Source organism: Microcebus murinus, chromosome 8 (genome assembly GCF_040939455.1).
Source record: "Microcebus murinus isolate Inina chromosome 8, M.murinus_Inina_mat1.0, whole genome shotgun sequence".
In the NCBI taxonomy this organism is placed as follows: Eukaryota; Metazoa; Chordata; class Mammalia; order Primates; family Cheirogaleidae; genus Microcebus; species Microcebus murinus.
Genome location: NC_134111.1, coordinates 98,771,220 through 98,782,579, shown reverse-complemented (window position 1 = coordinate 98,782,579; position 11,360 = coordinate 98,771,220). Strand labels below are relative to the sequence as shown.

Here is an 11,360-nt window from a genome sequence, read left to right as displayed (position 1 = left end):
TCCCAGATGGTGGCTCCTCCCTGGCCCTCACGGTTGTGTATGTCTTAGGTCACCTCCCCCATGGGGAGTCTTACCCATCATTGACTACCAGCCATCAACTGGGGGCCAGTTCTTGGGAGAGTTCTTCTTGTTCTAGTTCTCATGGCCTCCAGACTCCCACCGCGGGGGCCCTCTGTGTGGGAGTTTGGAGCATTTGCTTATGTGCAACAACTCAGGCCTCTTATCATGTCACAAGGCAGCAACCATGTCTGAAGAAAATGCTGACTACCACTGCGTCAGGCAGCACACGGACATTACAGGCTATAGTGAATGATTAGTATAAGGCATAACACCAGACTCAGCCCTCAACACTAGGGAAACTTTTGCTTCATTCTTATTTCATTAAAGACAGAAACTATAAAAACTAATGAAAAACAATCAGTGTTTGAGCTGAAGTTGTAAAGACAATAATTGTTCAATGTATTGTTTGGGCATTTCAAAATCATGCTTGCTTTTCCAACTCCAGTTCCATTTTTATATTTAATTTTGAGAAAGTGTTTCATACAGATCTGTTATTAAATCAGACTCACAAGGTAAATTTTGTGTTATTTATTTATTTTTGTTTTGTTTTGTTTTTAGTTTTTTTATGTCAGCATATTACTGGGGTACAAATGCTTAGGTTACATATAAGAGCTTCAAGTGTCTTATCCCCAGCGGCAATGGCCTTTATCAAAAAGTCCCAAAACAGTAAATGTTGGTGTGAATGCAGAGAGATAGGAACACTCATACTGCTGGTGTGACTGCAAGCTAGGACAACCTCTGTGGAATGTAATACAGAGATACCTCAAAGAGCTACAATAGAACTACCATTTGACCTAGTCTTATTTATTTTTAAGGATTGTTCCCACTTTATCTCCAATGTTTTGTTCATCAAAGTCCCAGCCTTATACATTACATAATGTTTGAAAGCAGCAACTGCAAAAGCACCATATTATACAATTAAATTTTATCATGATTGGTCAATTTAAAGACAGCAAGGGCACAGCAATGGAAAACCAACAATATGACCGATGAGGCATCAGCAGAAAGTCACTTGATAATCACTTTTTTCTGCTTGTTGGTGGATTTTGTAGAAATCCATTCTGAAAGAAAAGAAATTAATGATATGATGTGTCCTTGTTTTTATTTTATGGGCTCAATATTTCTAATGTCTTTTCCAGATATTTATACTTGCATATTCTACTTTCAACTCAAATTCAAGGGATCTTCCATGATTCCCCAGGAATTAAAGGATAAAGAAAGTGTTGGGACTACTTCCTCTGGCCTGATGATGTCCACAATCAGTCTAGTGAATGTATCACACCTCGTTATCCACAACTTAGTGACACTCTGTGGAGCAGATTTTCATGCCATCTTTTCTTATGAATGTAGAATGCCTTGTTCTACATTTTTGCTTCTCACAACTGTTATGCTTTTAAGACCCAGCCCAATGCACACTGTTCTAAGAAACTGTCATCAACCTCAAAGCCAGAAATGACCTTCCTTCCTACTGCATCCATTACTGCAGGTATCTCTCTTTAGAGCATTCACACTGTGCAGGCCTGTGGTTCCTAAAGCACAGCCCCCTGCCCAGGTAGGGCTCACACTTGTACTCCCTCATGGCTTTAGAGGTACCTCAGTAAATGTTTTCCTAAGAAATACTTTTTATTTATGGTTAGAGTGGCACAAGGAAGGGCTGTCTGAGGTTTGAAACCGAGAATCACTGTATATGGAGTCAAAAGACTCAGGTTCACCTGCAGCAAAAACCTGTCCCTACTTTGTCCACATCAGGAGATTCATATGAGGAGCACAACAGCTACTTTAAAATGCAATTTATTTGTATTCTCTTTAAAGAACAAATTTGAGGTGGCTTATGAGAAGGAATATTATCAAAATATTGTGTAATATAGGAACTATCTATCTTGATGTATTATTTTCAGATACATAATTATACTATGTCCCTTTGACATTAGTCCCCAAAGTTTAAGACCACTTGCTCTCCAATTTAAGTAACTTTCATGTGATCAAATTGCACTTTATCCATGGCAGAGTCAAGTCCACAATTTACTGTCCTACCTTCAGAAGGAGAAGAGTTACTGTGCTTAGAGGAGTAAGCTGCAGTATAAGCCAGCCATGGTCACACCTGGAGCAATGTTATTAATAGTAACAGTGTAAGCATTGGACCTGGGCATGGGGAGTCATGATGGTTTTCTGGACACTGAGAAATTCTGCAAATCCTGGTGTGACAGCCAAATCCTCAATTTAAATTGTTTGTCAGTAGAATACCTTTATCAGTTCCTTCAGGGGATATCCACCGCAGCGTATGCTTAGCTTCCAGTTGCTGGATTTTTCAAGGCCTCCTTCAACTTCAAATTCCCTTAGAGTCAACAAACTTCCAGTCTCACTGTATATACACTTCTCTGAAGTTCCTATAAGACCAAGACAAGCTGAACTCTCCACCATGAAAACACCCAAACTTGGCCTCTTCCGACACTGGATCAGGAGCCACCACTTTGGGTTCAGGATCAGTAGCAGGAGAGTCTGAATTGTCCTCTCGGACATCAGGAGTCCCAACTCAGGCTGAAAGGCTGGGGAAGGAGGGAACTCCCTGCCATGAGTGTATAGTTCTCTGACCTTCAAGCAGTGAGTCCTGTGTGACAACACCCAGAGAGGACTCTTGGAAGCTGGCTCTAGATTTCCTCTGGACTTTTCCCCAGATGCCTTTCCCATTTGCTGGCTTTGCTTTGCAACCTTTCAGTCTTACAAACCTGAGCTGTGAGTGTGACTTTGTACCAAGTCCTAGGAGAGCTCCTAGCAAAGTCTTGGGGCTGGTCTTGGGACCACCCTAAGCAGATATCTACTCCCCAACAGTGTGCTGTTTGTGTGGGTATTTTTCAGTTGAAAATCCTAGAAGACCAGGAAACTCACCTTTTTTCAATAACTCCTTATATAGAGTCCCCTTCGCTTTACCACAGGTCACAGGAAGTTTTGGAAGTTGAAAATTCATGTTTTTATCTCTGGGAATTCTTGGACCTGCAAGGAAGCATTTTTTTTCATTCCATCTTCCTCTACAACTGGGCAGCGTCTCTCCCATTGTCTTCAGATTTTTCTTTTATAATTTAAAATAATTGCAGGGATTTCTCCCAGGAATTAGTTACACTTTAATGTCTTAAGGTCTTTCTTTTATGGCAGATTAGATACCGGTAGGTAATGTCATCCTCTGCTCCACCCTCCAAAATCCCACCCAACAGCCTGAAGAGGCAGATTCTGAGCTCTCTATTTGGTAGCCCCATCCATCACTCCCACAATCACTTTCTCCCTGGTGATTTGAAGGGAGATTTCCAGTCTTATTATTGTTTTGAAGTTATGGAGATGGAGTAAAACCTGTCAAATTTTAGTCTTGTCTCCCTATTTGAGGCATTGCCTGGGGGAACAGAGAGCAAGATGGCAGCATAGCAGCCAATGGGGGACCAGGGAGACTGGTGTCTGTCTCCCCCTTAGCCGTCTGCTTTGCTTCATTGTCCTTCACCTGAGCTTTCTCTGTGGCTCAAAGGGAGGTCAGGCCAGGGTTTGTAGAAAAAAACTGCTCACTGCAGGAGGGGAATGAGCAGACGTTGATTAATGGGAACAAACCTACAGTTAGACAGATGAAATAAGACCTGGTATTTGATAGATCAGTAGGAGATGTACAGTTAATATTAATTGTACACTCCAACATAGCTAGAGGAGAATAATTCAAATGTTCCTAGTGTAAAGATCAGTATTTTAAGTGACGAATATCCCAACTACCCTGATTTGATTATATGAAAGTATCATAGTATCACACGCACACCCAAAACATGTACATCTATTATGTGTCAGTCAATGAGTCAATAAAAATGATACTTAACGTTGCTCAGGGAGCCCCACACACCATGTGAGTGAGGCACTAGGGATTAGATTCAGCTGAAGGAGGTACTGAAGTTCTTAAAATGAACTTGTGGCCAAGTTTATGGCTCCCATATTAGCTTCCCCTGAGCCAGTTAAGAAAACTGATTTTTCACTCAGAGCACAGAGTATAAAATAAAAATCTATGTGGTTAACTATTAAAAGTGTTTTGATCACTTCTTTTTACCTCTTCTTTTGCCTGTTCTGCTGCTTCTTCCTTCCAAAGCTCTGGGGATGGCAGTTTTTCTCTCTGAGAAAGTAGAAAAATAACACCAACATCTCTTGTTTATGACATTGCATAACAAACAGTAGTGCTTTATAAAAACACTATTCAATTATAACTTTTCAGGGAATTTGTAGAAATTAGGGCCACAGGTCTACGAGACATAGAATTAAAGGTAGCACAAAGGACTGACTTTAAAAATATCTCAGAAGAATGTAGTATGTGATATATTAATATATGCGGATTGGGTGTGTCCAAAAAAGAGTGAGTCATTCCAGATGCATGTCTAGGTCTGTGTCCTTCGAATGTGTTTGAATGTTGATGTCAGCGACACCAAGTGAAAGCTCTCTCTTCCTGAAGGTTTATGCCCAACGCAGTGTGCCCATGGCTTCTATCCTGCCCTGTGCAGGACCCAGGAGAAAACTTCTTCCTGATACCCTAAATGAATGTTCTTTCCTTCTAACAGATTCCAAGCACAGTAAGCGAGAAAGGATTCTCTCCTTCAGTCAAGCACAAAGAAGACTAGGGGTTGGTGATGTTATTTTAGTTTCTGGGCTTTTGTCATACCAAATACCCAGAGATTTTTTTAACCCATCAAGATAAAAGTGGTACTATAAGACATGTATTGATAATTCACATCCCAAGAGGAATCACATCCCAAGATGAAGCATATTCTATTTCACAAAGTGTTTCCCTCAGGAATTTTATTAAGACATTGAGACAAGTAGACAAAATAGATTACTAAAATTGCATAAAATAATTATAACCTTGGTTATTGAACTAAAGATTTAAAAGAAACAAGTGGGGGAAATGGAGACCTCAGGAAGGTAAATGAAGCTTTCTTAACACTCCTTGTCTCTCAATAAAAATTACTCTACATTTATCTGTATCAAAGAAAGTGATTGGGCCAAGTGTGGTAGTTGATGTGGCTGCCAGGGCTAAAAGATCATCCACACAGGTGTGCCTCTGTGTAGGACCCTCCCTCCTGTCACTCACGGTGCTGATGGGGTAGGTGCACACAGGAGAACTGGCCAGCTCTAACTCTCTCCTGCCCTCCCTCCTCCTCCCCACTGTCCCAGGAGGAAACACCTGTGTTCTGCCTGCTTTCTCCTTCCCCATAAGGTGGTCAAACTGCAGCCCTGATGCTGGTTATAACCTGGGTCTGTTCAGTGATGGCCATTATCAACCAACACATATTCTCTTGTTCTCAGGCTCTGTCTGCTTAAATCTCCCTTCCAGGACTAGAGGGATAGCTAGACTCTCCTTTCAGTCAAAACCTATGGAGGGCAAACAACTTTAGAGCAAAGAAAGAGCAGCTCATTTTACTCCCTCCTAGTTCTTGACATGGAGAAGTTTGGGCTGAAGACCAGATCATATGTAATAAAGTGCTGCTGAACTTTGCTTTACAATGGTTCTTTGTCAGCCAGCTTGTTCTAGCATCTTGTTGCTATTTTACCTCCAGTAATTAAAATGCCTGGACAAAATACAATCTAGCCATTCTTAGATAAAAAAAAAATACAAGCCAAGTATCTGCAGTCTTCAGAAAACACATCTAACCTACAGGGATACGTTTAGACTAAAGGCAAAGAGGCGGCAAACAATATTTCAAGCAAATGGAACCCAAAAGAAGGCTGGCGTGGTGGTTTTGATTTCATATAACTTAGTTTTGAAATCAACAAAACTAATGGAAGACAAAGAAGGTCACTATATAATGGTTAAGGGTGCAGTTCAACAACAAGACATAACAATTCTAAATATGTGTGCACCGAACTTAGATGTACCAAGATTCATAAAGCAAACTCTACTTGATCTAGACAAATACATAAAAAACAACATCATAATAGCTGGAGACATTAACACCCCACTGACAGCACAGCACAGATTCTCCAAACAGAAAATAAAGAATAATGGATTTACACAGAACTATAGAACAAATGGGCCTGACTGACATTTACAGGACATTCTACCCCAAAACCACTGAATATACACTCTCCTCATCAGCTCATGGGACATTCTCTAAGATTGACCAAATCCTAGGACACAAAACATGTCTCAAAAAATTTATAAAAATAGAAATTATACCATGTATCTTTTCAGATCATGGTGGAATAAAAGTAGAAATCAATCCTAACAGAAACTCTCATTCCTACAAGAAGTCATAAAAATTAAACAACCTTCTGCTGAATGATCACTTCATAAATGAAGAAATCAAGATGGAAACCAAAAGATTCTTTGAACTAAATGAAAAGGGAGACACAGGTTATCAAAATCTGTGGGACACAGCTAAAGCAGTCCTGAGAGGAAAGTTTATTTCCATAAATACCTATATCAAAAAGTCGGAAAGATCACAAATACACAAACTAATGAATCTACCCACAGAGCTGGAAAAAGAAGAACAGACCAACTCCAAACCAAGTAGAAGAAGTGAAATCATTAAGATCAAATCAGAACTAAATGAAATTGACAACAGGGAAACTATATGGAAAATTAATAAAACAAAAAGTTAGTTCTTTGAAGAAATAAACAATATTGGCATGCTTTTGGTTAGACTAATGAAAAGCAGAAAAGAAAAATCTCTGATAAGCTCCATCAGGAAAATAAAGGAGAAATTACAACTGATGCCACAGAGATACAAGATATAATTTATGAATACTATAAAAACCTTTATGCATACAAACTAGAAAATGTGGAGGTAATGGACAAACTCATAGAAAAACACAACCTCCCTAGGCTCAACCATGAAGAAATAGAATTCCTGAACACGCCAATATAAAGTACTGAAATTGAAACAGCAATAAAAAACCTTCTGCACAGCCAAAGAAACAGTCATGAAAGTAAACAGACAACCTACAGAATGGGAGAAAATTTTTGCATCCTACATATCCGATGAAGGGCTGATAACTAGAATATACTTAAAACTCACGAAAATCAGCAAGAAAAAATCAAATAACCCTATTAAAAAGTGGGCAAAGGACTTGAACAGAAACTTTTCTAAAGAAGACAGAAGAATGGCCAACAAACATATGAAAAAAAGCTCATCATCTCTATCATCAGGGAAATGCAAATCAAAACTAAAATGAGATATCACTTAACTCCAGTGAGAATGGCCTATATCAAAAAGTCTCCAAATACCAAATGCTGGTGTGGATGAGGAGAGAGAGGAACACTCCTACACTGCTGGTGGGACTGCAAACTAGTTCAACCTCTGTGGAAAGCAATATGGAGATACCTTAAAGTGATACAAGTAAATCTACCATTTGATCCAGCAATCCCATTGCTGGGCATCTACCCAAAAGATCCAATGACACTCTACAAAAAAGGCACCTGCACTCGAATGTTTATAGCAGCACAATTCATAATTGCAAGGCTGTGGAAACAGTCCAAGTGCCCATCAATCCAAGAATGGATTAATAAAATGTGGTATATGTATACCATGGAGTACTATTTAGCTCTAAGAAACAATGGTGATATAGCACATCTTATATTTTCCTGGTTAGAGCTGGAACCCATACTACTAAGTGAAGTTTCCCAAGAATGGAAAAACAAGCACCACATATATTCACCAGCAAACTGGTATTAACTGAGTAGCACCTAAGTGGACACATAGGTACTACAGTAATAGGGTATTGGGCAGGGGGGGAGTGGGGCGGGGGGGCGGGTATATACATACATAATGATAGTGCATAATGTGTACCATCTGGGGGATGGTCATGCTGGTAACTCAGACTTGTGGGGGGAGGGGAGGAAAGGGCATTTATTGAAACCTTAAAATCTGTACCCCCATAATATGCCAAAAAAAAAAAAAGCCATAAATTCCAAATTTCTATTTCCAAATTCCAATTTCTATTTGGAATTTCTATTTAAGTTCCAAATAAAGAGCTAAACATAAAATGACAAGATGCAAAAATACTAGAAAAAAAAAACCTTCCTAAAAAGAAAAATCCCAGACCAGATGGTTTCACACCTGAATTTTATCACACCTACAAAGAAGAAGTAGTGCCTGTCATGCAGAAATTATTCCACAACATCGAAAAGGATGGAATCCTCCCTAACACATTTTATGAAGCAAACATCACCCTGATACCAAAGCCAAGAAAGAATGAAACAAAAAAAGAAAACTACAGAGCAATATCTCTTATGAATATAGATGCAGAAATTCTCAACAAAATCCTAGCTAACTGAAGCCAGGTGCTTATCAAAAAAATAATCCATCACAATCAAGTGGGCTTCATCCCAGAGATGCAGGGATGGTTCAACATATGCAAACCTATAAATGTAATTCACCACATAAAAAGAAGCATAAACAAAGACCATATGATCCTCTCCATAGATACAGAAAAAGCATTTGACAAAATTCAACACCCTTTTATGATAAGAATGCTTAACAAAATAGGCATAGATAAGGCTTACCTAAAAATGATAAAAGCCATATGACAAACCCACAGCCAACATCATACTGAATGGGGAAAAATCGAAAGCATTCCCACTCAGAACTGGAATAGGCAAGGTTGCATACTATTTCCACTTCTATTCAACATAGTGCTAGAAGTCTGTGCTATAGCAATCAGACAAGAGAGTGGAATTAAGGGACCCCAAATGGAGGCAAAAGAGATCAAACTCACACTCTTTGCTTATGATATGATATTATACCTAGAAAACCCCAAGGATTCAACCAGGAAACTCCTTGAATTGATAAATGAATTCAGTAAAGTCTCAAGATAATAAATCAATACAGACAAATCAGAGGCATTCATATACTCCAATAACAGTCAAACTGAGAACCAAATCAAAGATTCAATTCCATTCACAATAGCAACAAAGAAAATAAAGTACCTAGGAATACATTTAACTAAAGAGGTAAAAGACCTCTACAGGGAGAACTATGTATGAATCACGGAGGAAAGAAATAGCAGAGGACATTAACAGGTGGAAAACCATACCATGCTCATGGGTTAGAAGAACCAACATTGTTAAAATGTCTATACTACCCAGAGTGATCTACACAGTCAATTAAATCCCTATTAAAATACCATCATCATTTTTCACAGATATAGAAAAATAATTTTATGCTTTGTATGGAACCAGAGAAGACCCTGTATAACAAAACAATCCTAGGCAATAAAAACAAAATGGGAGGTATCAATTTACCAGACTTCAAACTATACTACAAGGCTATAGTAATTAAAACAGCTTCATACTAACACAAGAACAGGGACATTGACCAGTAGTATAGAACAGAGAACCCATATATAAAACCATCTTCATATAGCCATCTAATCTTTGACAAAGCAGACAAAAACATACACTGGGGAAATGAATCCTTATTCAATAAATGGTGCTAGGAAAACTGGATATCCACATGTAGAAGACCAAGACAGGATCCACACCTTTCACCTCTCACAAAAATCAGCTACACTGGGCAACAGACTTAAACCTAACGTGTGAAACTATTAGAATTCTAGGGTGATATGTAGAAAATACTCTTCTAGGCATTGGCCTAGGCAAAGAATTTATGAAGAACACCCCAAAGGCAATCATAGCAACAACAAAAATAAATAAATGGGGCCTGACCAAATTAAAAAGCTTCTCCACAGTTAAAGAAACTGTCACGAGAGCAAAAAGACAACCTACGGAAAGGGAGAAAACTGTCACAAGCTACACATCTGATAAAGGGCTGATAACTGGAATCTATGTAGAACTCAGGAAAATCAGCAAGAAAAATTCAAACAATCCTATCAAAAAGTGGGCAAAGGGACATGAACAGAAACTTTCCAAAAGAAGACAGAATAATTGCCAAAAAAACATAAAAAAAGCTAAACATCTCTAATCATCAGGGAGATGCAAATCAAAACCACAATGAGATATATCTTATATCCAGTAAGAATGGCCTTTATAAAAAATTCCCCAAACTATAAGTGTTGGTGTGGATGTGGAGTGATAGAAACACTCCTACACTGCTGGTGGGACTGCAAACTATTGCAACCTCTGTGGAAAGCAATATGGCAATACCTTACAGTGAAACATGTAGATCTACCATTTCATCCAGCAATCCCATTACTGGGCATCTACTGAAAGAACAAAAGACACTCTGTAAAAAAGACATCTGCACTCGAATGTTTATAACAGCACAATTCACAATTGCAAAGATATGGAAACAACCCAAGTGTCCATGAATACATGGTAGATTAATAAAATGTGGTATATGTATACCATGGAGTACTATTTAGCTATAAGAAACAATGGTAACATCGCACCTCTTGTAGTTACCTGGATAAAGCTGGAACCCATTCTCCTAAGTGAAGTATCTCAAGAATGGAAAAATAGGCACCACACGTACTCACCAGCAAATTGGTATTAACTGATTAACACCTAAGTGGACATATAGGAATAACATTTATCAGGTGTCCAGCAGATGAGAGGGGGGATGAGGGGATGGGTTTGTACATACATAATGAGTGTGATATGCACCATTTGGGGGATGGACACGCTTGAAGCTCTGACCCTGGGGAAGGCATCACATATAACCTAAACATTTGTACCCACAAAATATGCTGAGATAAAAAGAAAAAAGAATTTAACCATTCTTGGGTCTCGTAATAACTACCAAATAAGTACTAAATAACTACCTAATAAGCACTAATAAGCAACAACAACAGCATATTGCAGACTAAACTTACCAGAAAGTCTGCATCACCTGTATCAGGAAATGTTAAAGCCCTATTGAAGGTGCCTAGGACTGTCTGAATGAATGGACCAACATGGTGCTCTGGGGAGGCAGTCTCACCATAACGATGGAAATTCTCCTCACATTAATTTGTAAATTTAAGGTAATCCCAATCCAAGTACCTCTTTGGATGGCCTCTTTAGAGGCAATAGATGGCCTCTTTAAATTGAGTAAATCTGATTCCAAAAGTTATATGGAAATATAAAGCACAATACCAGGAAAAACAAGGAAGAATATCAGGCAGAACTCTGAATTCTCCTCTATCTTTTGTAGCCCCTTTGGTTACAAAAGAAAAACAGAATATAGTCAGTTGAAGGTACTGTGTGATCAAACTGATGACTGAAATCATGATGTGCTAACATGGAGAATATTTTTTAAATTCCCACCTTATATACACAAAGAGGCAAATCCCATGTGGATTATACATGTGAACATTAAAAGTAATCAGGTACTCCAAAAATTTTAGAA

The 11,360-nt window shown here is 38.6% G+C and overlaps 1 protein-coding gene across 5 annotated transcripts in view; it reads right to left on the bottom strand.

The window, feature by feature from the left end:
• LOC105862858 (nuclear autoantigen Sp-100-like) overlaps positions 1-11,360 on the bottom strand; it is a 90,231-nt gene that overhangs the window by 30,827 nt on the left and 48,044 nt on the right. For 3 of the 5 annotated variants that reach the window (XM_076006025.1, XM_076006028.1, XM_076006027.1), the window contains 4 exons: positions 4,133-4,195; positions 2,947-3,051; positions 2,305-2,447; positions 578-1,121 (listed from right to left, as the gene is read on the bottom strand). In XM_076006025.1, coding sequence (XP_075862140.1) covers positions 1,080-1,121; positions 2,305-2,447; positions 2,947-3,051; positions 4,133-4,195 — 353 coding nt within the window. In that variant the 3' untranslated portion in view covers positions 578-1,079. Of the gene's footprint in view, positions 1-577; positions 1,122-2,304; positions 2,448-2,946; positions 3,052-4,132; positions 4,196-11,360 lie in introns of those variants that run through there. The other 2 variants (XM_076006026.1, XR_012920629.1) reach the window with 2 other exon arrangements.